Raw genomic sequence first — 16,423 nt, forward strand, 5'->3', positions numbered from 1 at the left:
ATTTGATACTGTTAAGTGCTTTGACACAATCTGTATTGTTAAAAGCGCTATATAAATAAAGGTGACTTGACTGTATTAACTAACATGAACAAACAATGAACAATGCATTTATTACATTATTTATTAATCTTTGTTAATGTTAGTTAATGAAAATACAGTTCATTGTTTATTCATGTTAGTTCAGAGTGCATTAACTTATGTTGACAAACACAACTTGTGATTTTAATAATGCATTAGTAAACGCTGAAATTAACATTAACTAAGATTAATAAATGCTGAAGAAGTATTGTTCATTCTTAGTTCATGTGTAATAATGTTGTTAACTAATGTTAACTAATGAACCTTATTGTAAAGTGTTACCGGTATTTCTTTCGAATAAGTACATACTTCACAACCATAGTTTCATTCGAAATGTCAGTGACCTACAGATGTCACATGTTTTCACTTTCTAAGGAAGTACGCATATTCAGATGCAGCCTGTGTGTGCAGTCTTTTAAAATATTAGAGAATTTTACCTTTTATGACAAGGCAAGGATTATGTTGCAAAATGTCATGTGAAAAATAATTATATATATATATATATATATATATATATATATATATATATATATATATTATTATTAATTTTTGTTCTTTTTTTTTTTTTACAAAATCTATGAATTATATATATAAATTTTGTTTATAGTTTTATAATTATTTTCTTTTACAAAATTTCTGAATGATGAAATAGCATTTTTTCTTATATTTATATAAACCAAAGATTTAACAAATGAGACAAACTGTTGTAAAATGTCATGTGCAACACCCCAAAATGTTATTCCTAAAAAAACAATTTTTTTTGTTTACAAAATTTAGGAATGTTTATATTTTTTAAATTAATTTAATTTTTTTTTAAATTGTGAATTATTAAATTGCACTTTTTCTTATTGTGTGTAAATACTTCTATGAACAAAATAATTTAACCGAGACATAAACTGAACAAATTTCACAGATTTAGTTTTTTTAACTTAAAAAAAAAAAAATGATGGTATGAGATACCATCTCACTCACTCTTTAATCCATTTACAATTACGCACTTGTTCAAATGACCAGTACTAATAGTGTTTCTTGTCTTAGTAAGCGCCATTAACCAAGCTAAAACATTAGTGTGGAATATACTGGTGAAACAATAAGAGAAAACTCAACTACACCGTACAAAACAAGGGAAGTAGTTCTTATTAAAGACCGACTGGACACTCCTACCCCTGCAATCATATGTGCAGGTGATCATGATAATTACCCTTCTACAATACCACTTAATCAGTGTGGTGTCAAACTAGTCTGATCTAAAACGTTTTACCCACAGGCCTGCTGAATGGCTTCGTTTACCCTTCAGGCACAACCTTAAATTATCTCCTTGCAAGTAATCACTGCAATGTGATTAAAATAAACGCTTTGCCTACACATGCGCTACATTTCAACAGAATTAACAGCTTTGGGAGGAACAAGCGGCGATAATTATGGCATTTTGGGCCATCTTTTGTGGAGACAGAGGGATTTCATGCAAGAACATAGAAAGCGTCGCAGTTCAGAGGGTACTAGCTCAGGGCTTCGCGACCTACAATGCGATAAGTACGTTACCATGGTTACACAGGCACCGGGCCAGAAGGGTGGGAAGAAAGATCGCTCACAGCTGAGCGTTTTGGCCATTTGAACCCAAAGAAAACTTTTTGCGCACTGATAAATGTTCTATGGCGGGAGATAAGCGATGTGAAAAGTGAAGTCAATAGGTTTTGCTGAATAGCAGTCGTGATGCACTCAGGCTCAAAGGAAGATTTCACTTCTACCTCAATAGTTTTTGATCTGATTTTCTGAGGTGACTTCCTGAAAGGAAAGGTCAGGTTAAGACAAGCCGTGAAATATCATTTCAGTCTCTCTCTTACCAGGGAAAGTACTTCAAGGTTTCAGACATGACTTTTTCAGACACCAAACCTCTTTTTTCAAACTTTCTTTTTAATAGGTGACAGAAAAACAGACCACATATGCACTCCTTTGCAGTATTTTAGTTAAATGTTTCTTTTTCAAAACAAAATCCATAAAAACGGACAATGAAATATACATTTATAAGATTTATACGACAAGGTTGAAGTAATAGTCACAGTAAAGTGATAACAATAAGGTGGACAAAAGTCTTGGTAAGCCAGATAGATACACAAAATCATTGTGTACATTTCTAAAAGATCATCTTTGAGTCCCTAACAGCATGTTGGGATTGGTTTAACTTCCTGTCTCGTGTCAAACCACTGACAGATCCCAGTCCTGAGCATACAGGTCCATGTCAATTCACTGCAACAAGACACCGAATTTCACTGTCCACTTTCTTGTTGTCCAAGCACATTTTTTAACTTCCTAAACTTGTTTTTCCCCATTCTGTTTTTATTATTCTTCAACAACAACTGCTTCCTTTTCATTTCATTTTTCTTCTTCTCAAACTGGCTTTTCTCTTTCTTCTCCTTCCCCGCCTCTTTTGTTGAATCTCCATTCAGTTCCTTTGCCTTCTGCTTTTTGTCAGGTTTCTCACTCTTTTTGGATGCTTCACCATCCAACTTAGCAATTTTGGCCTTTCTGGGACCATCAGATTTTTTATTCTCAGATTTCACACCAGCTTTCTTCGCTATGATGGGCGGCTCAGATTTCTTCAGTTTTAATTTCTGTTTCTTGCCCATGTTGCTTTTCTCTGGAGTTGAAGAGGGCTTCTGTTGCTTAGATTCTGGTTTCTGGATCTGCTTCGATGAGGCTGCGGTCTCCGTTTTTGTAGATTCTACTTCATCTTCTGAAGAATAGTTAATAGAATTAATATCAGATCAGAAAATAAACAAGATGTGGAAACAAATGGGAAATGATTACACACCTGTTTCTTTTGGGGCAGTGGGGATGGTGTTAGACAGCTTCTTTAGTTTGGCCACAAAAAATCCATCCATGTTGTGGGAGTGAGGATAGAATCGGCGAGAGAGTTTGAGAGAGGGATGGAAACGTCTCTCTTTGAATCTGCGGAGAGTAGATCATATTTTCTAAGTGTACTTCATAATTTCTTACACTTTCTTTGGCAAATTCACATTATGAACTCGGTTTCTAGGAGCACAGCCTTTATTACTGTAGATGGATCTCAAATAAGGCCTCATTACCTGGTGAATCCCTCGCTGCCAAAATCTAGTCCAGTGGGGACCAGCTTTACATTTCTCTTCTTCAAAGCATAGTCCACCACCCACTCATTCTCCTCTACCTATGGAGAAGACAAATCAAATCTTTATAAGAAATACATTTCAAAAAATGAGCATGTTTTAGAGGATATCAGATGTAATCATCTACACATTTCAGTGGGCTTTCAGATAAAGATTCATACAATTATTCTCCATCCATCTCTTACACTTCTCCTCTCAATGTTGCATTACAGCACTGGTTTAAAGTGCAATATCTGGGTCAGTCCTCGTCAAAGACAGAATTAGATAAGGTTTTTGTTGCACCAACTCAGACTTAGTTCATAGATTGTGCATTTGTTATTGGTGACCTAAAGCTAAGGTCTGTAAAATATTTCTTTTAACACTTCTAACACTTTCAGTCCCCTGAAGGATTCATTATTTCCAGGCCAAAAACCATCTCATGTGAAAAGCCGTGTTCAGGGTATGATATTTCAAGTATTATGATCGCTGGGCCCTAAGGAATTGGTCATTTGTTCCCGTCAAGCCTAAATGGTTCAGAGTCTCCTCTGAGACACAAATATTTTTACAAAATACAAGATATTAACATTATGAGTCATTTGGAGAACCTTGACAAATAACATGGATGTACACTACTGCTCAAATGTTTGAAGTCAGTATGATTTTTCTTTACAACACATCTATAACATCTAAAATATTTCCATTTCAAATAAATGCTACAAAATGCAAATAAATTCTGTTCTTTTCAACTTTCTAATCATCAAATAATCCTGAAAAAAATGGCTCATGTTTTCCACAAAAGCAGCACTGTTTTCAACATGGATAATAATCAAATGTTTCTTGAGCAGCAAACAAGCATGTTAGAATGATTTCGGAGGGATCATGTGACAATGAAGACTGGAGTAATGATGCTGAAAATTCAACTTTGCCATCACAGGAATATGTCTAAAAAAATATTAATTGAAAACTGTAATAATTTCACAATATTACAATACTGTATTTTTACTCAATTACAGACTTGATGAGCATAAGTGACTTTCAAAATCATTCAAAACATTAAGTCCTACAAATTCCTTTTGAATGGTAGTGTAGGCGGTAGTGTAAAGTCACATGACTTTTTTTGATGAACATGGAGGAATTTATTCGCAAAGTGCATTTCCATCTCCCATTATTTGCATTAACTAGGGGTGTCAACGTTAACGCATGCGATTAATCAAAAAATTTTATGAGGGTACAGCACCAGTGGGCTATTTTGAGAATAGTCGCGGGAAAAATTACAGAGCCTTGGTTTGCGGTTTTTTGGCCTACTTTTATAATGTACCGCGAGCGCCCAAAGTGTATATAGACAAATTAAAATTAAAATAGATCCTTTTTCTAATGTGTATTATACTTGGAATGTATCCCTGGCAACTTAAGAACGGAGAGGCGATAACATCACAAACAACGCGAGTTTCAGCAGAGCAGCAGAAATAAACATGACAACAGCCACTAGATTATATAAGATAATAAACACACGATTACGATAGGATATTTATATGTGATTTTTTTTAGTTGAATGTGTACATCTGAAATGCTAATTTGTGCAGTGATATAAAAGGTTATATATAGCATATTTTAACAACAGTAAACGACCAAATTCCACATGTGATCGCAAAAGGAAGTTATTACAAACACTCGATGGTGGTTTGAACTGAGTTCTGAGTAAAAGTGTACTATTAATCTCATAAATTGTCTTATGTAGCATGATGCTAATGTTAGCTCTAATGCAGCTGCAGAACAGGTCCAATTCTTCTTCATAATGAATTTTGTCATAATACTTCAAGAAGGTCACAAGAAATGTTTTGTTGTATTTATTTAGAAATACTTTTGGTAATAGTTGGGTAAATGTATACTGGGATTGAAGCGATGTGGCTTGGTAAACGTTTTATTGCCTGTTTAAAGGCTGATAATTGCTGAATAAAAACAAAAGAATAATAAGGATTATGTCTCATACCTGGTGGAAGTGTGAAAGGTTCTGTTTAGGGCTGCAACTAACGATTATTTTAATAATCGATTAATCTGTCGATTATTTTTTCGATTAATCGATGAATCGGATTTTTTTTTAAAAAGCATTCATTTCCAACCCTTTATTCAAAAACAGAACTAAAATCTTTAGAAAGTGCACAAACATGTTGCTCCTTGAACATCCCTGAGCTGTTATAATAATAATAAAATAAAATAAAATGGACTAACACAAAAACATACACATGTATGCTTTACATCTGCCAAATATATAGACTTTGGGGTGCAAAAATTAAATAATTTAACAACACTGCGTCGTTAGCGTTGGTATTGTATCAGACACCTGCACTTAACATTATATGAAAATCAAGTTCAAATGGAGTTAATAATGTTTTTGACCAGAGAATGACGGAGATGGAGTGTTTTGTCTGTCGTTAGAACGGCTGTTATGCAGTGCATAAGTGCATTAAGTGCATTATGCTTTCATCAACTTTTACAGGTTATATAACTTTGATTGTAGCTATATGGGCGCTTAGTTTTTTCTTGTTGTTTAATACACTTGGCCAAAATCTCAAATTAAGCGCTTATGCACATAATGCACAGGATATTTAAAACGTATATAGACAGCAAATAACTAATTCTTCTCCACTCTTCAAACACACAAAAACATTATCCTTTACTGACATAGTGTTTGAGTAAAGAAAACGCTGTACTATTCAAACACCAATTATTTATTCACCCTTGCATTGCGAAAAAGCAGAGATCTCATCTTCTCCAGGCTGTGCGTCAATCTGAACGGAGGCGGGGTGAAGGTACGAGGTCTCGCTGAGAGCTCGATGATCCAATGGCGTTTTACTGACAAGTTATTTTAATGCTTATCATTGGTTTACTATTTTTAAAACTCTCTGATTTAAAATAATAAAACGAATTATAAGCGACTCAAGTTTGGATAATTTTTCACAGCACCTGACTGGGCTAGGGTATGGCAACTGCCATACTCTGCCATACGCATAACGCCGCCCCTGCTCCCACACCTTGGATGACTTGGGTCGCACGGATTTCTCTGCCTCCGCCATGTATCTTTCCTCTACCTCCGCTCGTTTTTTTTTTACTTTTTGTTTTTTATTTATGAGGCGCCAAACTCTGCTAGCATCCGTGCGTGAGAGAGACCGAGTGTGTTCACTCCGCTCCGCTCAACTAAAGTTTTTTTTTTTTTTAATAATCAAACGTCTCGGCGTCGCGACACAACGAATCGATTATGAAATTCGTTGCCAACGCTTTTAGTAATCGATTTTTATCGATTTAATCGATTCGTTGTTGCAGCCCTAGTTCTGTTTCCGTAAACTAGTTTGTCATGCATCTTTATTTCAACACATTTACAGGTAAATCCTAGTATTTTAAATTTGTGATTAATACAGTCCATGACTGTGAATTTTTTAATCGATTGACAGCACTAGCATTAACCCTTTTTCAAAAACCACCTCTTTTTATTTTTTTTTTATTTGCCATTGCCATCACTTGTTTCTGATGTGATACTCCAAAATGCGCATAAAAATAGGGAGATAGAAACATAGCTAGTGAGTGCAACTAACCATAATAGAGCATGTGCAGTAAACAAGGTATCCGCCAGTTGGAGAATCAGCATTGACAGAGTCGATAGCAGACAGGACGAGCTCCTTCTGCAGGTGAGCCGAGCGAAGAATATCAGCCTCATCCTGAGAGACAGAGAGAAAGTTTAAGTCTCAATGGAGAACGTATGTAAAAGTAACAAAAAGTCTTCAGAATAAAGGCTGGTCTTTAAAAGCTTCAGTTTCAAATGCCACAAAGAGACAATAATTGTACCTTGCCGGTTTTGACTCCTGGATCTTTAGAGATAACTCCTGTACCCGAGCAAGGAGCATCTAAAAGCACTCTATCGAAACCTCCCATCACCTACCATTCAAAATAAAACATCCGATTAGATACACATAATTGTATAGAAATGTGTAAAAAAAAACCTGGATATGTACCAAAAACAATAACATTAAATGACACAACATTGTTAACTGAAAGCCAAAAACCAGGACAGAACAGAAAAAAAGGATGGTGCAGACCTTGGGGAACTGTCTGCCGTCATAGTTGCAGATGACAGCGTTAGTGACACCGAGACGATGGATGTTTCCCACCACGCTCTTCAGTCTGTCTACATTTGCGTCATTAGCCACAATCATGCCTGTGTTCCTCATTAGCTGAGCTGCATCACACAAATGACACACATTTTGGCTTCACACACACTCTCAAACATTTTAATATAACTTTTTAATATAAAATTGTTGAAATGTCTGACTTTAATTCTTTGGTGTCGACTTTGCCAATAAACAACAAAGAGGCTCAACAGAGATTAGCCACTGTACAATAACGCAGCAGTTGGTGTGACTGTCACAGAGAAGCATATGCTCACCCATATATGTGGTCTTGCCTCCTGGAGCAGCGCTCATGTCTAGCACTGACTCCCCCTCCTGGGGCGAAAGCGCCATTACAGGCAGAAACGATGATGCACCTTGCAACATGTACTGACCTGCCAGATATTCAGGAGTTGCTCCTGTTTAAAAGTAACAAATAACATGAATTCTTTCAGTCGTCAAAAATCAAGAACGAAAAACAAAATGTTGTTTTGAAATGACACTGGAACTAACCTATGGGAACAGAAGAGTCATAGATAACCAGCCCCACTTTGGACCATTTCCCCAATGGATCCAGGTTCACTCCTCTGTTAATCAGAGCCTGAGTTAAAGAACATGCCATTAGATTACACAACACACCTTTGAACCGGAGAGACATCTATATTAATGCCATTCTGGGTTTTTATATTTTTGTCAAGTAATGTATTGTGATGTGTTGTAATGAGAAGGATTTAAAAAATAATAATATATGTGTGTATGTATGCATGCATGCATGTGTAATATATATATATATATATATATATATATATATATATATATATATATATATATATATATATATATATATATATATATATATATTCATCCAGCCCATGCACTGATTTAAGACCTTTTTCAGACCTTAATTTGATGAAGGATGAATTAAAACACTTTAAGACCAGCAGAAACCCTTCCACAGATTTTGCACTGGGTTCAAGTGTATTGGTTGGTTAGAAGTGACCTCTGTGGATCACTAAGCTATTGATAATGAATTTTTCACTAAGTTTTACATCTGATAAGCCACAGTTAATTCCAAATTCATTTTCAAATTTAATCTTACCGTGACATTTCAAATGAGAGGCTCATTGTTATTTTAGTCGACGTCCGATATTAATCAAGTCACATATCACCAGCAATATTTGGCGCAATGAATGATTGACAGACAGACAGACAGTCTCCCTTTTGACATTGTACGGATGTATCAGGATATGTCAGCATTTATTTATTCTACAGATACACTGTGGTCACATGCATTTTTTTAACTAGCTCTGATGAGGTTTGAGTAATTGAACCATGTTTTGGAACCAATATTTAGCACCATCCCATCACAAAGCAGGTGCAAATGGTACTCTAATACAAAATATCACAACATTTTGGTAAAAATAGAAAATAAATCTTTTCAGACCTGAGCTAAGTCTCTCCTCCTGGATTTTAGGGTGTTGGTTCTGATGGTGACTGGCCTCTGAATTTCATTGGCCTCGAGAAAATCAATCAGCTGAAATTGAACGTTGCATATGTACATCAATCAACACATAGAAAACATCTTCCAAAGTTTTACAAAGACTGATACAGATGTACTGCCAATTCATATAGAGGTGGAGGAGGTGTGGCCATCCACCCCTTCAGATCTTGACAGACTCTAGATAGAGTTCCTCTATCCTGTTAGCATAGCCACACACCTTGTGAGGAAGCAGATGGGTGGTACTAAAACAGGAAGCATCTACACTTCAGCAATTTAGATGCTAACAAAACCTGTCATGCTAAGTTACTCCTCATTAGCAGATACAAACACACACCTCAGAGAGAGGGAAAAGGTCCATGAGTTTGCTGATGAGGAACTCGTTGTAGCTGTAGTAGGTGCAGAGGTCAGAGCGCAGCAGAGAGAGATACTCCGATCTCTCTTTGCCCTCTTCTCGCTTCTCAGAGAAGTGAGACAGCACATCCACATTATCTTTGATCCTCTGATGGATGGTCTGTAGGTCCATCGGTAAAAGACCTACATGTATTGAGATGGAGGGTTAGAATACACTTCTAGATCCAATACAATTTTGAGGCTACTAAATGTTGAACTCACCCTCCTTCCCTGCACCTGGGAGTTTGAATTTTTCATTTTCATCAATATTTGCCTGTACAGTATCATCTTCATCCTCATCTTCCTTTTCTTCTTCATCACCATCATCATCTTCCTCCTCCTCCTCCTTTTCTTCATCCTCATCGTCATCATCATCACTCTCTGGTTTCATGCTTGTTTGCTTTTTCTGTTTTCTTGCAGCTTTCTCAATTGGCAGAAGCTGACAGGGCAAGTAATGATACGATTACAATAAGGAAAGGGCTACGCTTCGAATACAATGCTGATTGTGTTTTTAGTGTATAACGATATATAATAAATATTTCAAATGGTAGTATGTTACAATGTTGTCATAACCTCACTTTGTTGCATATTTATTTTGTGAAGTGACGAAATGCATTTCACATTGTAGTTTTTGACATTATTTCTAGTTCATCTCACATGTAAACACAAAGTCAAGCACACTGAATTGTGAAATACAGTATTTTGTGCTCCAAGCTTAAGAGGTACGACATCAGGAGAAAAAAAAAGTATATTATTTTTGACATTTGAAAAAGGACACGATTTCTTCTATACAAATGTTTCTCATTGGTTGAAATCATACCTCTTCTCCATCACTGTCTTGATCATCCCCTTCATCAGCACCATAGTCGTCAACCATATCTTCATCGTCATCATCCTCCTCCTCCATTTTCTTGTTATCAAAGCCCTCTTCTTCATCATCATCATCTTCCTCCTCCCATTGGCTGTCACTGTCCTCACCTTCTTCAGACTGTTCAATCTTTCGCTTCCTCTGTGCTGGTTTTAGCCATTTACTATTCTCATCTGAGAATCCTGCAATAGAAAATAATTGATTTACAAATTCATGGGTGCATAAACATGGTAATTCCATTATAATTTCATTTTTAAATGTTTAAATACCTTTTTTAGGCTTTTCCTCTTGTTTGGGTTCTTTAGCCACTTGAGCTCTTTTTACAGCTCTGTTGAAATTTATTTGGGGAAAAAATGTATTACATACAAGTAATTACCACAGAGATACAAAAATATGACAAAAGAAATGTAGTTATTCATGTGTAGTCATTTAAAAGAAACTTGCCGTTTTCTCGCTCTGCTTGAAAGTTTTTTTGGTCCATCCTCTGCAAATAGAGAATAACCATTGTTATAATCATTTTATATATATTACAAAATAAGTATATAAATAATGAATACATAAAACAAGAAAAGGTAGCCCAATAACCAAATCGCTCAGAGAATGTGTGTTTTACCTTCAACCAAAAACTTGGTCAGCTCAGTTTCTGCTCCCTTCTGTTTTCTGGCCTTACGTCCAGGTCCTCTTTTCACCTTGATGGTGGGGTCCAACTTTCTGCCCATGCTTGACACCTACAAAGTTGCTCTACAGTAGCAATACAAGTAAACAATTAATGAGTTGATATTTGACCAGAATAAAAAAAAAAAACATAATTATAAAACCAGAAACAGAAACCTAGACCGTGTGTAGATTGCCAGGGCATGTCCCATGTGGCTTTCATACTGTAAAAGTGTGATTACACTGACTCTCGTGTAAACATACTCATTTATACAATTCAAAGCGTTCCTTGTAGTAAAGTAGATGTCTTGTAATCTATCGAAGCTTGTAATCGAGACAAATAACGTTACAGCTTTTACTTGCATAATTAGTTGGCTGGCTGATTGTCAGATCGGAGCGTGGAGCTGTTTCACAGTTTTACATAGGTAATGCTAATATATTCATTAGGTCACTAAAAAACAAACTCAATACCATGTTTAGAACATAAACATTAAAATGTATTTTGCGCAGCATTAACTAGCACGCTGCAAACTACGCGACTAACTTAACGTTAGCTTACAGAGAACCGATAAAGACACAAAAAAATCTCAGCAGATAAACCCACCAGATACTCACTGTTTACCAAAAACACGCTCTTGCGCTTATTCCGATCTTCTCTAGGACACTCAGAGAAATTTTAGCTCTAATTTACGAAAGTTGCCTGAGTACATGCGTGGCTCATGCTGCTGTGAACTAGCGCACATGTGACTTCAGCACACGCTGGTTTTCCGGAAGTTGCTAGCGATGCCCGATTGATGAACGATTCATTCTTTGGAGTCGGATCTTTTCCTAATCCATTGATTTATTTTTTCTTTTCTTTTCTTTTTTTTTTTTTTTTTTTTTTTAGGTGAACCGAAGTTTAAATAATTATGCGAAAAGTTACTTTAATAACCGAGCAACACACACGTACGAAACGGAGACTGATTGTTTATTTTAAAAAGTATTTATTTAATTTTTTTTAAAGACCAATGATATACAATGTTTTATCAAGAAATAACATCAAAAAGAAGAAAATAAAAAGCAAAAGGATAGAATAATAAATTATAACAAATAGGAGTTGCCAGGCTCGGAGGTACGACATGTCCACATACATACAAAATCAGATAAATAGGCCTATATTATAAAGTTCAAAAGCTTTTAAAGTTCTTACAGCTTTCTTATTGGAGTCTCTGATACTGTCAATATATATTTCAGTCAACAAAACCATAAAATTGTGTTTCTTATTAGTAAATTTACACTTATGCGAAATTTGGTCAAAAGTATAAGTAAATTAATTAAGTAAAAATACTGTTCCTCTTGGTCAGAGGAGTATTTATTTAAATGTGCAAAAACGTTTCTGGCCAAAGTAAAATGAAAGTACTAACTGATGTAAATACAAATTATATGACTTTACGATTGTAAAAAACACACAAAACAAGTGAAATTACAATAGTACTTTATTTACAAAACTTAAAAAAGACTGATAGATAGATAGATAGATAGATAGATAGATAGATAGATAGATAGATACTACTGAATCGTGTTTTAAAGGTTCTTTACACCGAACTGTTCAAAAGAACCGATTCCCATAAATGAATCGAACCTCAGATCACTACTTCCGTCGCGCACATTCTGCGAAAGCAATTCGCTACTTGAAGTTGTCGGAGCGCTTCACCTCATGAGTTGCATGATATTTCAAAGAGTTAAATGAGTGCTTCTGCTTCATCAGCCTCAGCCATGGAGGACGAATGGGAGGAAGAGGAGCAGCTGGTCGTGGCGGAACTGTCTGGGATGATCAGCTCTGATTTAATCTCCAGTCGGCAGGGCGCGTGTAAGATCGTGGACATTGACAGCGAGCAGCCCATGATGCAGGTGGGTCGCTATCTGTTCGCCGGGGAATACGAGGATGCCATCGGGACCTGTGTGATTTTTGAAGAGGACTGCGCAGGTTCTACTTCAGCTCTTAAATACAAATGTCACACAATGAAGAAGCTAATGCTTCAGCGGACCTTCCTGTCGGAGAGGAAGGAGGACGAGCCCGTCTCCAACCGAATAGAGGTGCTGGCTCTTCAGGAGGAAGAATCGTTCGGCAGGAAGAGCGTGGTTTGTCACTACCTGGATCCCATAGACACAGAGAAATCTGTGCTAGACGACTCTAAAGATTGCGAGGATCCAGAAATGAGCGACGAATCCGCGGATGAAATGGATGAGACTCAGACTTTGGAGAACTCCGCTGAGGAGACGATGAACGCCAGCAGCTGCTCTCAACTGACCAATATACAGGAAGGGGACGATGGCTCTTAAAAGACCGTTTGATTTCTGATAATGTATATACTACATCGTGTAACGTTTTAGTTTTCTGGTAAATAAAAGTTAGTTTTGTATTTTGTTTACATAAGTTATTCAATGTATGTCTGTCCAATTTGCTTATTATTTTTTTAAAGATATGCACATCTATCTATCTCTTATTTATTAAAAGTTATTCAAATTCAAAGTGGTTAAATCACCACAATTAAATATTTTAGAGTAGAACATTTTTTAACTATATAATATTCTATTTCAGCTCACTGTTAAAAAGTATTTTATTTTTTTCAGTGTTGAATATACTAACACTGGCTGAATACAGAACTAATGGTGTAATTTTCCCAAATGTCCCAAATAATTAAATTACAAATGCATCCCAACTTGCCAAAATCTTCAGCAGGAACTCAACTGTTCAAATGAAAACCAATGGAGCCTGAGAACTGTTAGGAAAGGTGTCAAGTGTGGTGAAAGAACAAGGAAAAACAGGAAAGAAATCAAACCCAGCAGGGGGAACCAACATGAAGCCTAGACAGAAAAAGAAAGAAAAAACATCTAAAAGCACATTTGATGGTCAAGGAAGCTAAGAAGGAAGAGACTGTTTTGAAGCGGTCTAAATTGAGTGAGAATGGAGAATACAAGATTAAAGCTACAGTACAGCCATAAGACAATTGTGATAAACCAGAACATTTTAAAAAGTGAAGAGACATTTAAAAGAGAACTTCAAAATAACATTTCAGAATAATGCTCAATAAAACCAGGTGAGTGCAATAGTCAGGTACCAGTCCAGAAGTAAAAAATTATTTCATATTCTCTACAAGGGAATATATTTTTAATGATAACTTCCAAACCTTCAAAGACAGACCTGATGTGAACTTGGGGTTGCTAATCACTGTTTACCAAAGCCATCAGTTTACATCATTTCAATTTCATTTTTAAAGAACTGAGTTTAACAGCAGAATTCCTGTTGAACAATTGCACTGCCCATGATTTCACACACACACAAAATCTCTATCAGAGACACAATTTGCAATTTTTCACTCCCACGAAGCACAGTGAATAACATAACTGTCTTGCTATGCTCTCAAAATACTTCTAACCTAAACATTGTTGCTATTCATATCAACAACTTTTAATTTTATATTTCTCCATTTTTATTTTGATTGTCATTCAGAATGCTTCGTGGGATCATAGTTTTTCTTTTATCCCCTCAACGCCAATAAGTACAGTCCTGTACCTTTATCTTTTTGTCTGATTTTCCTTTTTTTTTGCCTAATAGTTCCGTTTCACCGTATCACTGGTTGGTTTTATTAATGGCTTATACTCCTTTAACATGGACATTTTGAATAGAAAAAAAAAAAAACTTCCAAGGCTGCTGAAAAAGTGGCCTGCTTTTGCTCGCTATCGTTTACTGTAAGAAGAAAAAAATGCAAAGTGTTGTTTCACATTTGCAAATCTGGGTTTATTATTAAATGTATAAACATATACAAAATGAAACTTAAGTTTAATACTCCACACTTTAAAGGGTATAACTGTTTGCGTCAGTGTGAGTTAAAATTGTATTATAATACATGAAATATTCTCCTCTGTTGTGCCGTCATAGAACACAATTTTTGCTCCAAGGAATGGACTGTTTACATACAACACAGTCCAAAGGTCTGTTCCTGACAGTTCATAACAGTTTGGTCGTGTCATAGCACTCCCCAAACCTCCTCAAACGCTGAACACATCTTGGCACAGGTCAGAGCTGCAGACAGAGGATAGTTACTGATGGACACCGTGTTCTCTGTGTAGTCGACATTCACCTACGAGAGGATGGAGAGATAAATCAGTGATTTACTTAAAAGCAATTCACATTCATGAAATTATTTTCATTTAGCTTTGAGGAGAAGTGTAAACAGACTCACTTTTCCATGTGCAAATGCTCCAATGACAACAGCGGCAGGCCCATCTTTAGGGACAACTGTTCTGGGACATACAGCATCTCCTGCTTTAAACGATGTTGAATATCGGGGGCATCCAGGTGGCAGGTGGTCCGACACTGGATTTTTAATCAGCCTTAACAAACGCTGAGGACCATCCGCTGCTCTCACACTCAGCTTGTGCAGCAGCTGGACTATAGGAGGACAAATAGGAGTAAGATAAACTTACTAATTTTTTGCATTTATTTGACTGCGGATTACAGTAAACGCACAAATGAAGTGAATTTACCCATTAGTCCACAAAATCGTGCAAACGTGCGAGGAATTCTTGTCTGTGGGTTGATCTCGATCAAAACATTCTTCTCTGTGTGAACGTACACTTGAAGCAGTCCAGCTCTGTTCAAAGGACTGTCCAGTAACATCAACAGGCACTGTGGGAAAACAGACAGATACGGGACAAATAAAAATCTCTTGGTTTTATTTGACAATATCTTTGCAAGATGAAATATTTTCTTCATTTTATTCTCAGTGACACATTTTTCAAACTAAAACCATAGTGTACCTGATCAATAATTTCTCATTAAAAAGTGAATGTGCAAAAATGTATAACTTTTTATCGTATTACACTCTTTTATTAAACAACTAACCCTTAACTGCATGTGATGACTGGTAACGTTAAGGGTTGACGAGCTTTACCTGATGTGTGATATCAGGGCGAATCTTCCCTGGGTCCCTTCCACTTTTTATTATCATACTCTTATGTTGATCACAGTTCAGCAACTCAAATGTCTTTCCAACCTGCACAGAGATACGTTTACATTTAAATGTTGAGGCATACGTTTAGGAGAAATATTATTGCTAACGCTCTGAAGAGCTTAGTTGACTTTTACCTTTACGGTTTCAAGCGTCGCTCCTTCTAAAACAACAACAAGACGCTTTTCCGTCATCTGTTCGTGCAAACTTTTTTGCTGTTTTGCCGGTTTTGGGTCATATTCATCTAAATGCTCCAGACCACGCTTGCCTCCAGCGCGTGCGGCCATGTTGACACAGAACTACGACGCATCAAATGTGCGTCACAACAACACGTTTGTTCAGAATGGCGCTCGTTGATGACGGCAATTAGGTCTTACCTAAAATACTTTATTTACGTTATATGATTTTTTTTTCCCCTGGTGTAATTTGAGCCGTTATTTTTTACAATGTAGAATTTAGTTCTGAAATACATTAAATGAAAACAATTACAATTTATAAACACACAAAAATATCTGAATTTGACAATTTTAACAATTATTTTAAAAGGAAACTGAAATAAATAATAATCATGAGAAAGACATTTCTAAATTATTAGGACTTTCCTGAGTCAAATTATTTATTTATAAAATCTATGTATTTTGCATTTTTATGTAATC

General features: G+C 36.1%; 3 protein-coding genes and 1 non-coding gene across 5 annotated transcripts; 1 reads left to right on the forward strand and 3 right to left on the reverse strand.

Annotated features, from left to right (window-relative positions):
- Positions 1 to 1,971: 1,971 nt before the first annotated feature.
- nop2 (NOP2 nucleolar protein homolog (yeast)) lies at positions 1,972 to 11,552 on the reverse strand. 2 transcript variants are annotated; one of them, XM_058747947.1, is made up of 16 exons: positions 11,389 to 11,552; positions 10,733 to 10,860; positions 10,564 to 10,603; positions 10,389 to 10,447; positions 10,072 to 10,301; positions 9,474 to 9,690; positions 9,196 to 9,395; positions 8,805 to 8,894; positions 7,874 to 7,961; positions 7,639 to 7,779; positions 7,292 to 7,431; positions 7,041 to 7,130; positions 6,791 to 6,913; positions 3,165 to 3,262; positions 2,891 to 3,027; positions 1,972 to 2,812 (listed from the first exon to the last, which is right to left on the reverse strand). In XM_058747947.1, the coding sequence occupies exons 2-16, from the start codon at positions 10,836 to 10,838 to the stop codon at positions 2,346 to 2,348; spliced, it is 2,226 nt and encodes a 741-aa protein (XP_058603930.1). In that variant the 5' UTR covers positions 10,839 to 10,860; positions 11,389 to 11,552; the 3' UTR covers positions 1,972 to 2,345. The 2 variants fall into 2 exon arrangements, with proteins under 2 accessions (XP_058603930.1, XP_058603929.1); XM_058747946.1 differs by having other exon boundaries at positions 11,378 to 11,552.
- Positions 8,966 to 9,116, reverse strand: LOC131522635 (small nucleolar RNA SNORA29). The gene has a single exon (XR_009266592.1). It is a non-coding gene; the product is annotated as a small nucleolar RNA SNORA29 (small nucleolar RNA).
- Positions 11,553 to 12,398: 846 nt separating the features above from the next.
- gtf3c6 (general transcription factor IIIC, polypeptide 6, alpha) lies at positions 12,399 to 13,175 on the forward strand. Its single transcript, XM_058747209.1, has one exon. The coding sequence runs from the start codon at positions 12,499 to 12,501 to the stop codon at positions 13,093 to 13,095; it is 597 nt and encodes a 198-aa protein (XP_058603192.1). The 5' UTR covers positions 12,399 to 12,498; the 3' UTR covers positions 13,096 to 13,175.
- A 735-nt stretch (positions 13,176 to 13,910) lies between these two features.
- Positions 13,911 to 16,127, reverse strand: emg1 (EMG1 N1-specific pseudouridine methyltransferase). Its single transcript, XM_058747208.1, has 5 exons — positions 15,905 to 16,127; positions 15,711 to 15,812; positions 15,304 to 15,445; positions 15,000 to 15,208; positions 13,911 to 14,897 (listed from the first exon to the last, which is right to left on the reverse strand). Exons 1-5 carry the CDS (start codon positions 16,052 to 16,054, stop codon positions 14,784 to 14,786), a joined length of 717 nt encoding a protein of 238 aa, XP_058603191.1. The 5' UTR covers positions 16,055 to 16,127; the 3' UTR covers positions 13,911 to 14,783.
- Between the last annotated feature and the right edge of the window lie 296 nt (positions 16,128 to 16,423).

The sequence above is a fragment of the Onychostoma macrolepis genome, chromosome 16 (assembly GCF_012432095.1).
Source record: "Onychostoma macrolepis isolate SWU-2019 chromosome 16, ASM1243209v1, whole genome shotgun sequence".
Lineage (NCBI taxonomy): Eukaryota > Metazoa > Chordata > Actinopteri > Cypriniformes > Cyprinidae > Onychostoma > Onychostoma macrolepis.